General features: G+C 35.0%; 1 protein-coding gene across 11 annotated transcripts in view; it reads right to left on the reverse strand.

Moving 5' to 3' along the window:
* GRIA4 (glutamate ionotropic receptor AMPA type subunit 4) overlaps nt 1-18514 on the reverse strand; it is a 377547-nt gene that overhangs the window by 81063 nt on the left and 277970 nt on the right. For 10 of the 11 annotated variants that reach the window (XR_012497413.2, XM_088791479.1, XM_074335541.2 and 7 more), the window contains exons 6-7: nt 15622-15675; nt 85-243 (exon numbers count right to left, since the gene is read on the reverse strand). Coding sequence is in view for 10 of the 11 variants with exons in the window: in XM_088791479.1 (XP_088647605.1) it covers nt 85-243; nt 15622-15675 (213 nt within the window). In the remaining variant the exon portion in view is untranslated. The remainder of the gene's footprint in view (nt 1-84; nt 244-15621; nt 15676-18514) is intronic. The other variant, XM_074335547.2, reaches the window with a different exon arrangement.

Genomic DNA, 18514 nt, shown 5'->3' on the forward strand with positions numbered 1-18514 from the left:
AATATTACTAGGACTATTTCATAAACTTTCTACCTTAAATTTACAAAAATACTAAAAATACATAAAATAAAAACAAATAAATACCTTTGGAGGAGTCTCAGATCCTGGGTACTCTCTCTGATCTAGTTTCTTCCAACGATCCATTAATTTGGTTACCATAGGTGTATTAAAATCTACCAACTGGAATCCTGTAACATTGGCTCCACCATGTATAAACCTCTCAAGAGAAATATCCTTGAATCCCTACAAAAATCAATATGACAGTTTGTTAAGTTTAGTTCAATATCATACATTTGAGCTCTTCAATGGTAACATAAATTAATAACAAATATATGCATCTAACTGGATTCCTATAAAGTGATGGCTGGAAATAAGTGGGCGATCCAATTATGCCAATTTAGCTGTTAAATTTTGTCATTCAAAATCTAATGCACGAGAAAAGGACATAAGTGTTTTCATTCAGTTTAACTCGACCTAACAAGTATTTCTTAAATGCCTCTGAATGCCTTTTATGAAGCGTGGGGGAGTATAAGAAATGAATATGATAGCACTGAAAATTCTCCTATTGAGGACATAGTTGCCCTCTGGTACAGATATGTAGAAACATGTCTTATGTGAAGGTAATAACAAGGTAATATGGTACTCTGAGTCTGTGATGGGTTATACCTAATAGTGGGGTTCAGCTTAATCACAAAGTGGTCTGAAAGCAAATAGAGCTAGTAATTTGATCCAAGGATGGTAAAAGCTTTGATTACATCAGTCACTATAACCCTCATAGTCTTGGGAAATGGTAGTGGAAGAAAAGAGAGCAAGATAGGCCATTCATGGACTCCTGTGTGGTAGGAAAAAAGATAGTGTCTGCCAGGTGGAGTGAAGATGCTGGGAGGGAAGGGTGTAATCTCTTTTGGTCCAGAGGTAGTTATCTGAGTTTCAAAAATTCTGTAAAGTCACTGTCTGTCTGTCTGTCTGGCTCTGTCTGTCTGTCTCTCTCTCTCTCTCTCTCTCTATCCACTTGCCATCTATCATATCTATCATCTATCTAGTTTGGTTTATACCTTTTTTCCCCCCTATTAACTATTGAAGGTGACTTACAAAAATACATACTCAATACAAAGTGTAAAACAAATAAAAAATTACAAGAAGAGGGCAAAAGTCTTATTAGCGGAGTGGATTAATAAAACTTAAGTTATTAGCTTAGAGAAAAATAAACAATACACACATACATGAGTTTGTACACCTGTATTTACTTGCTTTTGTTTTCTATTAGTATTTAGTAAACTTTCTTTTGAAAATGTGAATATGATTCAGGTGTGTTGAGGGAACTAAGGGAAAGTGTTTGGTCTATTTTATTATTATTATTTTTTTTTGGTGGAAGTAAAATATGCAGCAGTGACCCTGCAGTTAAGCAGGAACCAGTGTAGGAATCAGGGAGAAGAGGAAGCGCTGGCATTGCCTATCTTCCTGAATGTGCCTTAGCCATGTTTTTGGAAACTTCTGATATTTTGTTTTTTTTGAAATAACAAATATGGTTGTCTTACTAGCCAATATATGCATAGTGCTGTTTGGCTATTTATGAGGAAACAGACTAGGCTATTGGCAACTAAGCACAATTGCTATGGAGTATGTATTAATAGCCAATAGTGATTCGGGGCTCATTATGTGTCAAGCTCTTTCCTAAGCACATTACACAGATGATCTATCTAGTTTAGTTCTCATAACAAGGTTATTAGGTAGATCCTATTATAAGTCTTATCTTCCTAATAAGGAAACTGAGGCTCAGTGAGTTACAGCAAAACTACTCACGATCACCCAGCAAATATGTATTAGGATCAAGATGATGCTCAAGTCTGCCATTTTTACCCTATGCTTCTGTGTATTCTTACACAAATATGTGTGTTTTTAATTTTGGTATTTATCATAATGTCCCCAGGAGAGGCAGGATAATAATACTGTAGAAAACAGCCCAGGCTCTGAATCCTACCTCTGTAACTTTCTATCCTGAGGTTTCCCACATGAACAATGAGAATGACGGTACTAGTAGCTAGCACATCTGGTTTGAATTCAGTAAATGATAGCTATTATTAATTAATTCATTCAAAATATTTGTTTCATGCCTATTTTGTGCCAGATAATTTGACGGCTCATCAGTAACATTTTCATTTCACTAGGAAAGAAACTAGACACTCAAAAGCAAATATGTTTTTGAACTGGGGAAAACACTGTCCATCAGACTCGTAAAATGTCAGTTGTACATTTGTTTGCTTCTATGAGAATATAAGCCAGACCCACAAGCAGGCAAATAATTTCAGTTTTCTAAAAGCCACAATGATTCAACTATTGCATTGGTTGCTAATCGATGACATTATTATTTTCTTTCAGCAGTGGCTGAAATACTAGAAGGCCTGCCAAGCTTTTTTTCATAGTGTCATCCCACAGATGCAGCTTTCAGAAATATCATCTAATGTAAAGTCTAACTGATAAATAGCCGTCCACATTTCCCTGATTCCATCCTGCTGCTATGCTGAAGGGAAAGTAAACAATATTGCCACACCTGATTATAAACTCCTTTCAGTTATGATTTAAATGAATTGTGGGTGAGCCAGTTAATTTCAGCTATGTCTGTTTGAGTATGGGCAATATTTTTCATTTCATATATTTTAAAATAATTTTACATAGAAAATTGATAGGATCTAGACTGTGAAGCAGTTTTCTTGGAAATAGTTACTTCGGTGGCCATTTAGATTTCAGTTTTTACCCAGAGAACACTGTGGAACTGAAAGTTCTGGGCAACATTATAATAAAATTGTAACTCTAAATAGGATGGTGGTGGTGGTTAAGCAACTAAGTAAACAATGCCCCTAATGGCGGAGGTTGGACAGCAGAGAGGCTTTGTTGAAATGGGCTCTGCAACAATGCTATCATCTCACAGTGGTGGGTGACCTCCTAAGGCAAGACTGTCTTCCAACTTGGTTTTCCTTTTAATTTCCATTTACAGTTCCTACGTCCTCTGAAGGAAAAGGAGGGAAAGGAAATTTATACCTGATAGGCCTTCAGATAATCTGATGATTATTGATGTAAATCTATGTAAGCCCATCACATCATAGGTGATTAATAAATATTCATCCTTTAAGTTTTATCTAATTCAGATAACATTTCTGCTGTTTTGCATTTCAGGTTCACAGGTAATCTAAACCATATTGAGATAGCTCTGGGGCAGTTAACTTCAACGAATGTCAAGTCAAATGAGAGAGATTCCTTAACATCTTTCAAAATTTAGGTAGTTAAGAAATTGATTAAAATATGCATTTTTGATGATCAATTAGATGGTGGAGTTTGACATGTTCAATGAAAAAAAAAAAAACTTGAAACATATTGGAAGCATGGAGAAAAAAGTAAAACAATGTCTCCAAATTCGTGAGGTTACTGCACTTGGGTAAAAATGTGCTAGACTAAGTTATAGTCCCTGTTCTGACACTAACCAGATCCTAAATGTGGACAAGTACTTCACTCTGTATCTTAATTTCCTTACCTTATAAATGAGGTGTGAATGGTGTGTGCATGTATGTGTCTGTGTGTCTGTTTGTGGTGCAGTGAGAGACAGGTAAGGAACAGATTCAGTTAATCTTTAGTGATATACCCTGAGCACTTTATGATTTTATACTACTTTATGACCGAGCCAGGTGTTTTTCTAGATGTATACTGAATATATATATTTTTAAAATTAAAACTCTAAATGAGAGCAAGATTTTAACAATTTGCCTAGCACGTGGAACAAATGTCAACAGTTCCTTGTTGCTATTGATGGCCATATATAAATCATTTAGTCGATTGGAAGAGGGGTGAAGACAGATCTGAATAGAAAAACAGAATGCTTATAAGGCCAGAAGCCGCTTGCGGTTGGTACAGGAAATGCATAAATGAAGGGTCACTGTGAATACGTTATTTCATAATTTTGATTATTTTTCTTGAATTCATTTATTCTTTTTTAAAAATTTATTTATTTTTCAAATTTATTTATTCTTTTTAAAATTTTTCTTCACTTTGATTCTTGGTTCACCCTGTTTTTTTAGCGGGGTTATTTTTTTAAATAATATTTCATTTTCAATTACAGTTGACATACAATATTATAGTAGTTTCAGGTGTACAACATAGGGACTTAGACATTTATATAACTTACAAAGTGATTACCCCAATAAACCTAGTACCCATCTGATACCATACATAGGTATTACAGTATTGACTATATTCCTTCTACATCCTCATTACTGTTTTGTAACTATCAATTTGTACTTCTTAATACCTTCCCCTTTTTCACCCATTCCTCCAAACATGCTCCCATCTGGCAACTGTCAAATTGTTCTGTGTATCTATGAGTTTGTTTCTATTTTGTTTGTTTGTTTATTTTGTTCTTTAGATTCCACATGTAAGTGAAATAATATGGTATTTGTCTTTCTCTACTCAGTGCAATACCCTCTAGGTCCATCCATGTTGTTGCAATTGGCAAGATTTCATTCATTTTTAAGGCTGAGTATTATTGCATTGTGAACATATACCACCTCTTCATTATCCATTCATTCATTGATGGACACCCAGGCTGCCTCCATATCTTGGCTATTGTAAATAATACTGCAATGAACATATGGATGCACATGTTCCTTTGAAGTAGTTTTTGGGTTTCTTTGGATAAATAGCCAGAAGTTGGAATACCGGTCCTTCTTTGTCTCTTGTTATAGCATTTTTTAAAAAGTCTATACTGTCTGGTGTAGGTATTGCTACCTCAGATTTTTTTTTGTTTTTTTCACTTTCATGAATTATTTTTTTCATCACTTTAGTTTCACTCTGTGTATGTCTTTTTATCTGAAGTGACTCTCTTGTAGGCAACATACATAAGGGTTTGTTTTCTTATTCATTCAACCACCCTATGTCTTTTGATTGGAGCATTTAATCCATTTACATTTAAAATAATCATTGATAGGTTTGTAGTTATTGCCATTTTATTATTCATGTTTTTGGTCTTCTTTTTCTCCTCTTCCTCCTCCTCTTTCTCCTTTTTCTTAGAGTAGTCCTTTTAACATTTCTCGTAGTACTCATTTGGTGGTGACAAACCTTCGTAAGTTTTGTTGTCTGGGAAGATCTTTATTTAAAGATTTCCTTCGATTTTAAATAATAGCTTTCCTGGGTGGAGTAATCTTGTTTATAGGTCCTTGCTTTTCATCATTTTAAATATTTTGTGCTAATCCCCTCTGGCCTGCAAATTTTCTGTTGAGAAATCAACTGACAGTCTTATGGGAGCTCCCTTGTAACTGCTTTTCTTTTGCTGCTTTTAAGATTCCCTCTTTGTCTTTAACCTTTGGCATTTTAATTATAATGTGACTTGGTGTGCCTGTTTGGTTTATCTTGTTTGCAACCATTTGTGCTTTCTGAAATTGTACGTCTATTTTCTTTGCCAGGTTATGGAAGTTTTCCATCATTATTTCTGCAAATTTTCAATTCCTTGCTCTTTCTTCTCCTTCTGGTACCCCTATGATGTAAGTGTTGGTATGCTTAATGTTGTCCCACAGGCTCCTAAACTGTCATTTTTTCTGGATTCTTTTTTCTTTTTGTTGTTCTGATTCGGTCTTTTCTGCTACTTTATCTTCTAAATTGCTGATTTGATCCTCTGCTTCATCTAATCTACTGTTGATTCCCTCTAATGTATTCTTTATTTTAGTTTTTATATTCTTTATTTCTCACTGGTTCTTTTTTTATGTTTCCTATGTCCGATTTTATGTTTCCTATATCTTTGTTGACATTCTCTGTAAGATTATTGAACATCTTTATAATCAGTGTTTTGAACTCTGCATCTGGTAGATGTCTTGTCTCCATTCTGTTTAGTTCTTTTTCTGAAGCTTTGTTCTGTACTTTAATTTGGGACATGTTTTTTTGTTTCCCCATTTTGGCTGCCTTCTTATGTTTGTTTCTATGTATTAGGTAGAGTTGCTATGTCTTCCAGTCTTAGTAGAGTGGCCTTATGTAGTAGGTGTCCTGTGGGGCTGAGTGGCTCCGGTGTATCCCTTGTGTGGGTTGTGTGTCCCTTCTCTTGTAATTGAGCCTTGGTTGCTATTTGCACATCAATGGGAAGATTGGTTGTGAGGACTGGCTATGACTACAGTGGAGGAACTGTTTTGCAGGGGCTGACCCTACAGAGCAGGATTTGCTTTAGCATGGCTGTGGTGCCTGCCTAGTCTGCCATTTGGCTGTGTTGTTTGTGGAAGTGGTTGGGTGGTGCTCTGGTGTGGTCTGAAGCTGGCCACCAGGTGTGTTGGTTCTTGGGACTCTTGGGAAGGGCTCTGTTGCAGTCCAAGTTCAGTTGCTGCATGTGCCCTGCCCAGGGCCACTTGGTATGAGCCACAAAGTGATCTGCAGAGGGTTATCACTTGTGCTGGACTTCATGGTACCTGTGAAAGTCTCAGCTGTGAACCAAGGCTGGTTGCCATTAGTGCTGGGCTTTGGGCTCCTTAACATATTGTGTCCGGCAGGGTTTAAATCCCTCGTGAAGATTCTTGTGATCCGTACACAACGTGTTAACAAAAGGTATTAGGCACACCAGGGTCATATGTTGCTTGTTTGTGTTTTGTGACCCTTTGAGAGATTTTAGAAAAGTCTGCAGCAAGTGCTAAGACAGGCCGTTTGTATGGAAATGCCACTGGAATTGGATTGTGTGGGTCCGAATGTTGGATGGGGTGGGGTTTCAGGGAGTTGCCAGGATGGGGTGGACAAATGATTGCTAGGTTGATGAAGACTCAGATGTGGCGCCCACCTGGGTGTGCAGGCTGGGTAGGTGGAGGGCTTCACAAAGGAACAATGGCTTCTGCCAGTATTTCTGTCTGGGAGAAAGCTGCCCCTGCAGCCCTTGTCCTGCAGCCAGACAATTCTGTTCCTTCCTGTATGTTCCTTGTGCCTTTTGAGCTGCTGCCCCAGGGCTGGAGCTCAGAGTGAGTGAGTCCGTCAGTGAGTAAGTCTGTGTGCGAGCATTTAAGAAGAACACCTGGGATTACAGCTGCCCTCCATGTGACTCAGCTACAATCTCCACTAGTTTTCTCAGCCAGATGTTATGGGAACTTCTCTTCCCATCACTGGAAACTTGGGCTGGAGAGCTTGTGAGGCTGGGACCCTGTGCTCCTCAAGGAAACCTCCACAACTGAGATATCCTTCCCAATTTTTAATGCTCAAACACGGTGTGGGACCAACCCATTCCATCTCTCAACCCTTCCCACCTGTCGCGATGTGGCTTCTTCTGTATGTTCTTTGTTATAGGACTTCTGTTCAGCTAGACTTTAGGTGATTCTCAATAATTGTTGTTCTATAATTTAGTTGTAATTTTTAGTGTTCATGAGAAGAGGCAAGCATAGTGTTTATCTACCGCCCCCCTGCCCCATCTTGACCAGAACCTTTGAATTTATTTATTATTTGCCATCAGATAGGACAGAGTTTCAATCTTGCTTTTGACACCTAGGGTCTGTGTGATCTTGGATAAATTACACTGAACCGCATTTTCCAATGAACAGAATAAACATCTATTTTGAAGATTAATTAGAACAATTATAGTAACAAGATAAATACAGGAACATAAGATGGGTGATAGAGGATAAGCAGCTATTCAACAGATAATGAGTAAGGATAATAGCCCTTTTTGTAAGGTCAAAATAGACATTGTTCCTCCTTTAATGAGTTTGCAGTGTGCTAATGTCTTATTTGCAGGCCACAGGATGTTGGACAATACCTGGTACAAACAAGATATAAAATGGTGATTTCATGAATTAAAAAAAAAAAGGAATTTATTCTATACTATTGGTGTACAAGGTGATTTGTCAACCCAGAAGATTAGGCATCTAAGGACAGCTTTCTATTAGACGGACTATTATTTATTTAGGATTGGGTGGAGTAAGTTCCTCCTCATGGAGACAACAGGAAAAATTGAAACTGAGAAGATGGAAGCAGCATAGGTATCTGGGAATTAGTTTACTTTCCAGAAAGAACAAGTGAGGGGTGGAGTTGAAAGAGGTTCTGGGGTTAAGAAGGGTTAAATCTGAAAGGGATTTGTGCATAAAGGTAAATAGTGTAAATAAATCCTACAGGATTTTAGTAGCATGGTGCCTAGATTTAAATGCTTAGTCTGATAGAAGATGGTAACTACTGGAGAAATGGCAGTATGTCATTTTAAAAGAATTGTAAGAAGTTCTGTACAGGAGTGAGATGTTAATTATTAGCAGGTAGGGTTGGAAAGACCACAGGTCTTTCCTTTTCATGAGGGCCTGAATTCTTTTACTGGAGCCTGCAATTTAAGCAGTGAAATGATAAAATCATAGCAGTCTTTAAAAAATAACAGGAAGCAAAGTAAATAAAAGGAAAAAGTCTAGGGGCAAAGTAGGGAAGCAATTTTCTTTGAATTGCTGAAAAACAGACTACCGTGAACCAACAGATAGATAAAGTTTTCCTGCCTTTACATTTCTTGGTCATTTCTAGAACACAGCTTAACCTATTGACATACCATGTACTTTCATCAGTACCTCTAGATGATGGTTATGTCTAAATAATACATACATGTACCCACATACAAATCACAAACGGGACACACCGTATTTCCCTGAAAATAAGACTATCAGCTCTAATGCATCTTTTGGAGCAAAAATTAATATAAGACCCAATATATTATATTATATTATATTATATTATATTATATTATATTATATTATATTATATTATATTATATTATATTATATTATTATATTATATTATAAATTATAACTGGTATTGTATGATATGATATGATACCCAGTCTTTAGTATAGTATAGTATAGTATAGTATAGTATAGTATAGTATAGTATATAAGACCCGGTCTTATTTTACTATAAGATTTTATTATAAGATTTTACTATAAGATCTTATTTTACTATAAGATTTCCTATATTAATTTTTGCTCCAAAAGATGCATTAGAGCTGATGGTCCAGCTAGGTATTATTTTCAGGGAAATGCGGTAGGAAAGAAATATTGCATCAATAGTTCTTATAAATTTCTTATAAATCTTACACATCCTTAATGTGCAATTATTAATGGAAGTGGCAATGATAATCACAGAAAATTTTCAAGAATCAGGGGCAGGGACATGTCTGTCCATTTAGATATGAGGCACACAGCTCCTGCTATTTAGGTGGTATGATCCTTTTAATGTATTGTTGAATTTTTGTTGAGGATTTTTGCATCAATGTTCATCAGGGATATCAGCCTAATTTACTTTTTTTGTATTGTCCTTGTCTGGCTTTACTATCAGGGTAACACTGGCCTTATAAAATGAGTTTGGAGGCATTCCACCCTCTTCTATTTATTGGAGTAATTTTAAAAGGATTGGTTTTAATTATTTTTTAAATATTTTGTAGGATTTACCCATGAAGCAATCTTGTCCTGGACATTTGGTTGGGAGTTTTGTTGTTGTTGTTGTTTGTTTGTTTTTATTGGGGAATATTGGGGAACAGTGTGTTTTTCCAGGATCCATCAGCTCCATTTCAAGTCGTTTTCAATCTATTTGTGGAGGGCGCAGCTCACTGTCCTATGTGGGAATTGAACTGGTGACCTTGGTGTTAAGCATTGCCCTCTAAGCACCGCTCTCTAACCACTGAGAAAACTGGCCACGCTGTTGAGAGTATTTGGATTACTAGTTCAAACTCCTTATTTGTTGGTCTGTTCAGATTTTCATTTTTATCAAGATTCATGCTTGGTAGATTGCATGTTTCTGGGAGCTTATCCATTTCTTCTAGGTTATCAAGTTTGTCAGTGTATAATTGTGCGCAGTACTTTCTTATGATCCTTAATATTTGTATACTTCGTAGCAGTTGTAATGCATCCTCATACTTTTCTGATTTTATTTGTCTTCTCTCTTTTTTCTTAGTTTACCTAATGTTTGTTAATCTTGTTTATCTTTTCAAAAAAACAGCTCTTATTTTCATTGATCATTTCCATTATCCTTTTAGTCTGTATTTCATTTATTTTCACTCTGATTTTTATTTCCTTCCTTCTACTAACTTTGGGCTTATTTTATTTCATTGTTTTTAGTTTCTGAGGTGTAAAGTTAGGTTGTTTCTTTGCCGTCTCTCTTTTTTGTTAATGTAGGTATTTATTGCTATAAAATTCCATCTTGGAACTGCTTTTGCTGCATTCTGTATGTTCTGATATGTTATGTTTTCAATTTAATGTTCCTCAAAGTATTTTTTGATTTATCCTGATTTCTTTGACTCACTAGTTGTTAGGAGCATTTGCTTAATCTCCACATATTTGTAGATGTTACTGTTTTTTCCTTGTAGTTGATTTCTAGTTTCAAACCTCTGTGTTCAGAAATGACACTTGATATGACTTCAGACTTCTAAAATTGATTAAGAGTTGTCTTGATATTTAACATATAATCTATCCTGGAGAATGTTCCATGTGCATTTCAGAAGAATATATTCTGCTGTTGTTGGATGGAATATTCTGCAGATGTCTGTAGGACTATATGACCTAACAAGTCGTTTAAGTCCAGTGCTTTCTTATTGATATATATTCTGTCTCAGTTATATAGCTATTGTTGAAAATAGGATACTGAAGTTTCCTATTATTGCATTGCTAGCTTTTTCTGTTTTCAGGTCTGATAATATTTGCTTTATATATTTAGGTGCTCCAATGTTGGGCACATAATGTATTTACAAATGTTATATCCCATTGATGAATTGACTCTTTCTCATTATAAATGACCTTCTTTATCTCTTGTTAGTTTTGGCTTAAAGCCAATTTTGTCTGATATAAGTATAGAAACTCCTTCTTTCCTCAGTTTCCCTTTGTATTGACTGTCTTTTCTCCATTCCTTCACTTTCAGTCTATGTGTTTCCTTAAATCTGAAATAGTCTCTTGTAGTCAGCATATAGTTGGGTCTTCTTTGTTTCATCCATTCAGCCACTCTATGTCTTAATAGGAGAATGTAGTTTACATTTAAATGGTTATTAATAGGAAAGGACTTACTATTGACATTTTGTTAATTGTTTCCCAGCTAATTTGTAAGCCCTTTGTTCCTTTCTTGCTCTCTTCTTTTGTGATTTGATGATTTTCTGTAGTGGTATGTTTTGATTCTTTCTCTTCATCTTTTGTGTTTCTACTATAGATTTTTGCTTTGTGGCTATCATGAGGCTTACATAAAACATCGTATAGTGATAACAGTCTATTTTAAGCTAACAACAACTAAATTTTGAACATATACAAGAGCTCTACAATTTTACACATTCCCTCCCACATTTTATGTTTTTGATGTCACAATTTACATCTTTTTATATTGTGTACCCATTTAGAAATTATTGTAGTTATGATTATTTTTAAAGCTTTTGTCTTTTAACCTTTATATTAAAGTTAGAAGTGATTTTTCCCACCACCATTACAATTTTGGGGTATTCTGAATTTGTATATATATTTATCTTTTCCAGTGGGTTTAAAAAACTTATTTTCCATTACAGTTGACATTTAATATTATTTTATAGTAGTTTCAGTTTAGTAATGCATTTTATACTTTCATGTTTTCTTTCTTTTTTGATTCGTGTCCTTTTATTTCAGCTTGAAATATTGACTTTTTTTTTTTTTTTGTAAGATCACTTATGGTGATCAGCTCTTTCAGATTTTGTTTGTCTGGAAAATTCTTTATCTCTCTTTCAATTATGAAGGACAACTTTGCCAGATAGTGTACTCTTGGTCGGCAGTTGTTTTCTACTAGCACTTTGAATATATGGCCCCATTTCCTTCTTGCTTATAAAACTTCTGCTGAAAAATAGAGCTAGTCTTGTAGCGGTTCCCTTGTACAGAACAAGTTGCTTTTCTCTTGCTTATTTTAAAATTCTCTCTTTGTTTTAATTGACAATTTAATTATAATGTGTCTCAGTCTGTGTGTCTTTTTAGTTTCAGCTCATTTGGTATTTTTTGGTCTTCATGGATCTAGATGTGTGTTTCTTTTCTCAGGTTTGGAAAGTTTTCAGCCATTATTTCTTGAATCAAGCTTTCCTGCCCTTTTTTTCTCTCGTCTCCTTCTGGGACCACTATAACACACATATTGATCCATTTGATGGTGTATCATAAGTCCCTTAAGCTAGCTTCACTTTTTTCCATTATTTTCTTTTTGCTTCTCTGATTGAATTCCCCTGCTCTGTCTTCAAATTAGTGAATCTTTTCTTCCACTTAATCTAATCAGCTGTTGAAGCCTATATTGAATTTTGCAGTTCAGTTATATTCTTCAGCTTCGTAATTTCTCTTTAGTACATTTTTATATTTTCTATCTCTTTGTTGAAATTCTCATTTTGTTTGTGTGTTGTTCTTCTGACATCAGGAAGCATTTTTATGACTGTTATTTTGAACTCTCTTTTGGGTAAACCAGTCCAGATTAATCTAGTTTTCTTTAAAACCCGTGTGATTGCTCAAGCTGCCTGCTTTGTTTTTAGTGACTCCCAGTATTTGAGGCTGTGCCAAGGACTGCCAGTGAACTAAAGGAGAGGATCACAGTAAGCACTTAGATGCAGGTGATTATAAGCCTGACCCTTTACAAGCTGCAAAGTAAAGTATGTAGTCAAAGCCATTTAAGGAAAGATTGGAAAAAGGGCATTTTGTCTGTTTCCTCTATACTGAGCTCTTGGGGGATAGCCTTGTCAAGTACTCTCCTGCACATCTGTTAAGAAATGCTTCATTGTTTGCTACAGTCCTGTGGGACTTGTGAATGCAAGCTCATCTGGCTATCAGATCAGGTTGTTTTTTGGGCAGCATCAGCAAAAAGTGAGATGCCAAGTATGTATACAATCTCCTTCCAGAGACATGTTGGCAATGTTGGCAACATGGCTTTACAGTTGGAGCAAGCTAGAGGGAGAATGTGGAAGAAATGCCCACCAGCTCAGTTCCCCTGGGCTCCGTGGAGGATCACAGACAACCCCTAGGTGTGTGCAGCTAAAACCTTGAAGACGGACTGTCAGGCAGCTGGTTGCAAAGTATATAGTCAACCCTCTTTCAGGAAAAGATTGGGAGATGGGTATTCCTGCCTCTTCTGTTTGTGAGGATAGTCATAACAAATGTTCATGTGGCCATTAAGAATGGCCCCCTTATTTTCTATAATCCTGTGGGTCTTATGGACACATGTCTCATTGGCTTTCATAGCTAAATGTTGGGGAGGAGGGGTCCTGTCTGGTGAGTGGCAGCCTTGAAAGCTGGAGTGTTAAATGTGTGGTCCAAATCCTTACTCTTCATGCAGAAGCTGGGAGTTGGGGAGTCCCTCCAGATTGTTTGGCATCATGCCAGGAATAGTGTTTGTGGACAGAATGTGTCTCAGCCTTTCCTACCCATTCTGACATAGGTATTTTCTGAATTGCTTGATGTGTAGGAGTCATTTCTCTCAGTTTCTCTGCACTTCTCTCAGAAACATTGCTCCATGTGTGGGAGGAAAGATGTCTAGAAAATTCCTATGTCTCCATCTTGGTGTCTCCAATTAAATCAGTCTTGATGAGTTGGGTAAATAACAGTTCACCATTAATCGTAAATTGAAATTGTAAGTGATAAATGGAATTATTTTCTTAACTTTCAGAATGTTTGCTGCTAGTGTATAGAAATACATAGCTTTTTGTATATTGACCTTATATCCTACAACCCTGCTGAATCCATTTATTAGTTTTCATAGCTTTTTATTAGATTCCTTAGAATTTTCTATACATAAACATCTTCTTTCTCAATCTGGATCCCTTTTATTTATTTTCTTGCCCAGTATCCTTAGCTAGAAACTTCATACCATATTTGATCAAAATGATGAGAGGGACATCCTTGTATTGTTCCTCACCTTAGGGGAAAATCATTCAGTTTTTCAACACTAACTATAATAATAATAACAACAATAATAATAATAATAAACTGGATTTATTTCACACCCAGGAAACCTATGCACATAGTTCTCAAGAAATAGCTGTTGATTAGCCCAATGAAACAAAAGTGACTATGGTTTTGAAAGTTGCAGTTATCCAGGGATAAATGAATAAGTCAATAGAATCCATATTAATACATTATAATGCAGATACATATGCATGAGTTACTGGCCAAGTCAAGTGTTACATTAATATCCACTACATGTGGTAAAAGATTGGTTATTTTTAGTGACAGTGATGATTGTATTCCCTCATACAAGCATAATTTTTTCTACTTCCTATGTTGTTACTTAGTCATAAAGATAACTTAAGTATGCTACCATGTACTAGAGCTGTTTAAGACAGGCTGTGATACCCATTAGAATTTTATGACCGTTAATTCTTTCCAAATGAATCATCAATGTCAGCATTTCATTTCTGGCATGACAGTCTATAACATGTTGACTTTTTTTTTTTCTTCTCAATTCTAGCATTTGGAAAGAATAGATGTCAAATACTTCTATTTGCTAGAATCTCCTTATATAATGTCATTGTGAATGCAAACATTCTGTAAACATAAAGTTATTTTTCTCTTATAGTGATACCAGAATATATTAACTTTAAGCTATATATATAAAACAAAATATATTAAAACATCCAGACTATGGGTCTTCTAAAAGTAATGTAAAAGACAAATAAAAATTTCTCAGTATTTTTATGCTACTCCATTAAGTAGCATAATTATACTTTATTCAAGAAACACAATGCAATAAGAATTCACAGTCTACTGCTACATTTTACTATCTCTACACCATAACGAAACCCAGTTCAATAAAGACTGAAAATTCCTTTCACAAAGTGTGATGGGCCACTTGCTACATGACAGGACTGCATCTCAATCTCTTTTGTGACCTTTGGTTCCTTTCCTTCTTCAAGCACAAGATCCTCACCAAAGAAATATGTGGTGGGGAAAGAGAAAAAAAGATAAAACATTCTGAACTACTTTTAGATAAACCACTTTTGAGATCAAGCCCTTGGGGCAGATGGTACTCCAATAAAGCAAGGAGAATGGTGCTCTGCATGGCTAGTTTACCCCCTACACTGCAAAGTTAACAAGAAATACCTAGTGACCCTTGCCAAAAAATCCAAAAGGACTTTCCTTAGGCTTTTAAGAATTTTGTACAAATATATGTATCTTGTTCAATAACCAACTGTATTTAATATGTGAAAAGTTGACATAATTAAGCAAAGTTTGAATAACTCACAATCAAAAGACTTCCTTAAATAGCCATTTCAATCTTGTTTTTCTTAAAATTAGAGAGCATGAGTCATCAGTTTCCATCATTCTGGTAATACTGCTAAGCATTGGCAATCTTTATTCATAGAGTGGCACATTTATCATTTACACAGAGAAAAGGCCATTACTTAATTTGCCAAATGATATCATAGTAAAGCAAACATTGTAATTAGTTTTAAAGGTCACTTTGGCAGATAGCAAACTAACCTGCATCAAACTATACTGAATTCTACATGAGCAATATAATGATCATTGTTATAAAAATATTATCCTATGTTACAAAAAGCTTAGTAAGTAATATAGTGTAATAATTCATTGGAACATTATTTTAAGGCACAGTTGAAATAATCTTGAATGCCTGAGAAATTCTTATGAAAAATAGAAAATAAAGAGTTCTTACCAAATTTGCAATGATATAATGGTAGCCTTTAACATGCTTTCCAACACTTACAATCTGTGAAGATATAAGGAAATAAGTGAAAACCAATTTAACTTTACTGATTTATTATATTTTTTAAAACTAGAATTTTAACTATTTGAGCATAATTCCTTGTGGAGACATTATGAGAAATAGATATAATTATCCTTATAAAAGTGAATTATCCTAATTAGAAGAAATTTATAAACCATGTTAAAAATTAAGCAGTTAAAGTAAAAAAAAAAAATCCCTCTAATTTCAATCACTGTATATATAAATGACAAATTATTTCACTAGATCGGTGTCAGAAAACTGCTATGCTACAATCCCTTCAAAGAGAATGACAAAATTATAAAACAAATCAATAGTATAAAACAAACTAATATAACTACATATATGTACACATATATATAAACATAAGAAAGTTAAAGTGATTTTGGTCCAAAGAATTTAGATGTACATAATTTACTGATGATTTATTGAAATGCACAATAAACTGTTAGGTGTCTTTGACTGGTAAGAATGATTTTCTGTGAGTAGATTGGATTTTTGTTGTGAGCAGCAAGCAAGATTTTTCTGTTTTTAGACACCTCTGATACCACAGAATACTTAATTTTCACCTACATATGGATACAACAATATTTTCTTCTAATAAAAATAATAACAAAATATCACCAGGAGACTTTTCTCTCTGCTAGATTCCTTTGTTTTCCCCTCTAAGAATGTTTTTAGGAGTTTTTAAGAAATTAGAAACTCAGAAATTTGAAGAAAAAGAAATAATGGGATTTAAAAATTGTATAAATTTATTTTTGCATTAGTAATTAAAACTTTTATTTTCTGTAAAATGGAAAAGTTCCTTCAATGGGAAAAAAAATCTAATCATAGTTACTAATGAGCAGCTTTGTAACTGGTGTATTCAAAGGTAAAAATACAATATAAGATTTTCATGTACTTTTGTCATTAAAGAAAAAATTAAATTGTTTTTAGCATTTTATTATCCTCTAAAAATATTTCTTTGTAAATTAGTGACTCGTGTATGAAATACAGGGAAATCCTATTTAAATCCAGAACATATGAATTCTGCTGGAAGAGTTTTGCAAACATGGCTATCAGTGAAATGGAACCACTGCTTAACTCATGTTTTCTGTTTCATTACACTTAAGACCTTCTCTTTGTCTTTAAGTTTGTGTAGTTTCACTACCATGAATTTGGATTTTTACTTTTTACTTTTTGTTTATGAATGGTTCAGAATTTGTTGTGGTTCCTGCCTGTGAGGATTGCCTTCAACAATTCTGGAATATTCTTAACCAATATCTCTTCAAACACATTTTGTATTTGCTTCTAACAAATACTGCAACGTTGCTGTCACTAGCCAAGGGCTACTTTCATGATAATTTTTCAGTTTCCAGATCACAGTGTATAGTATAAATTCAAAATACAGTCTGTCTAAAGAAGGTTATGATGACAAATTCTCATAGATGATATCTCCCTCATCAAACTAAGCCCAAGCCAAGACAGAAAACACTTAGTTGATTCCTTGTGCAGGTACTGGTGGTAGATTTTCTTCTATTCTCTTTTATTGGGGTATTACCCTTCAATAGTCCAGCTTAATAGGGTATCTAAGGTATAATTTATTGCCTTGATTGAGCTCAAAGTTCTGTTCTCAGAGCATTAAATCCCCAGCCAGGCTACCCAACCTAGCAACTTCATTTAGCTCAGTCACCTTCTATTCTGAAGATTTTCTTTACTTTTTTGGAAGCTTAGCTGTGCATTTTACATAGCATTTCTACATGTTTCATGTTACCAGATTTATATCATCTACAGTTTATCTAAAACTGAATTTCCCTGGCAATCTCACCATAAAGATGAGGACAAGCAATGAATAATGGGATTATAAAGAAAGCTCAGTAAAGAAAGAGATTCATTTGTCATCATAATGGGTAATCCAAACCCAAATGATTTAGTATGGGATTAGTAGGCTTGGGCACTCTTATTTTGGGGGGATCTCAGCTACAGTTTGTGCAAAAGGCAATTATCAAGGAACAGGATGGTTGGTATTCAGTTGGGAAACTTCGTACTATAATTGAGTTTACAAGAGATTCCTACTATTTGACTTTAGTAGGAATTGTTGCCACTGGGCTATCCATTACTTATCTCTCACTGTTTCACTATAACTTTCTCTGATGTGGTTATTTAAACCATATTTGCTCACTCTTTAAGCTTCCATACTCATCTTGCCTCTTCTTTCTCAGCACCCTGAGCTTGTGATTTCTGTGTAGCCTCAATTATCTCTGCTTTCTTTAAAATTCATTTAAAGGTGTAAACACTTATAAATGTTCAAAAAATGTGGGACCAGTAGAAATTCTGCAGTAGGTGTCTCCATAAAGAAATCAGTCAGTTCCTGATTGCCTACCAAATAAATGTAATAAATTAAAGCTTATGTAATACATTTTCAAGGGCTGACGACTTATAGAAACCACAAAGAACTGAAAGTGACAAAAATCCTGGCAGAAAAGGCCTTGCAGAGCTTGATATGCATCAATATTGTGGGAACTGAGGGCCTCAGGGAGCAGTGATCTGCAGATTTATTTACCTGGCTGGTGATGCTAGAAAGAACACCACATTTTGCTGAGCCAGATCCTGGCTGGGAAAAAACAAATATGCTGCACACACTGTTGCAAAGGCCTCATTGCCTTTGAACACTCACCACCCTGACCTTGGGTGGCTATAGTTTAAGGCAAAATCTTGGTTCCTCTGCCAAAGACCCACCAGTTCCATAGATGGAAGTTTCTCTGTGAAAAAAATCCAATTTATGCTCCATGGTAAAGTATCTTATACCTAGAGTGTCATTTATTTAATTTAAAAACAAAAATGA

The sequence above is a fragment of the Rhinolophus sinicus genome, chromosome 14 (genome assembly GCF_057876585.1).
Source record: "Rhinolophus sinicus isolate RSI-liver-muscle chromosome 14, RSI-T2T, whole genome shotgun sequence".
NCBI lineage: Eukaryota > Metazoa > Chordata > Mammalia > Chiroptera > Rhinolophidae > Rhinolophus > Rhinolophus sinicus.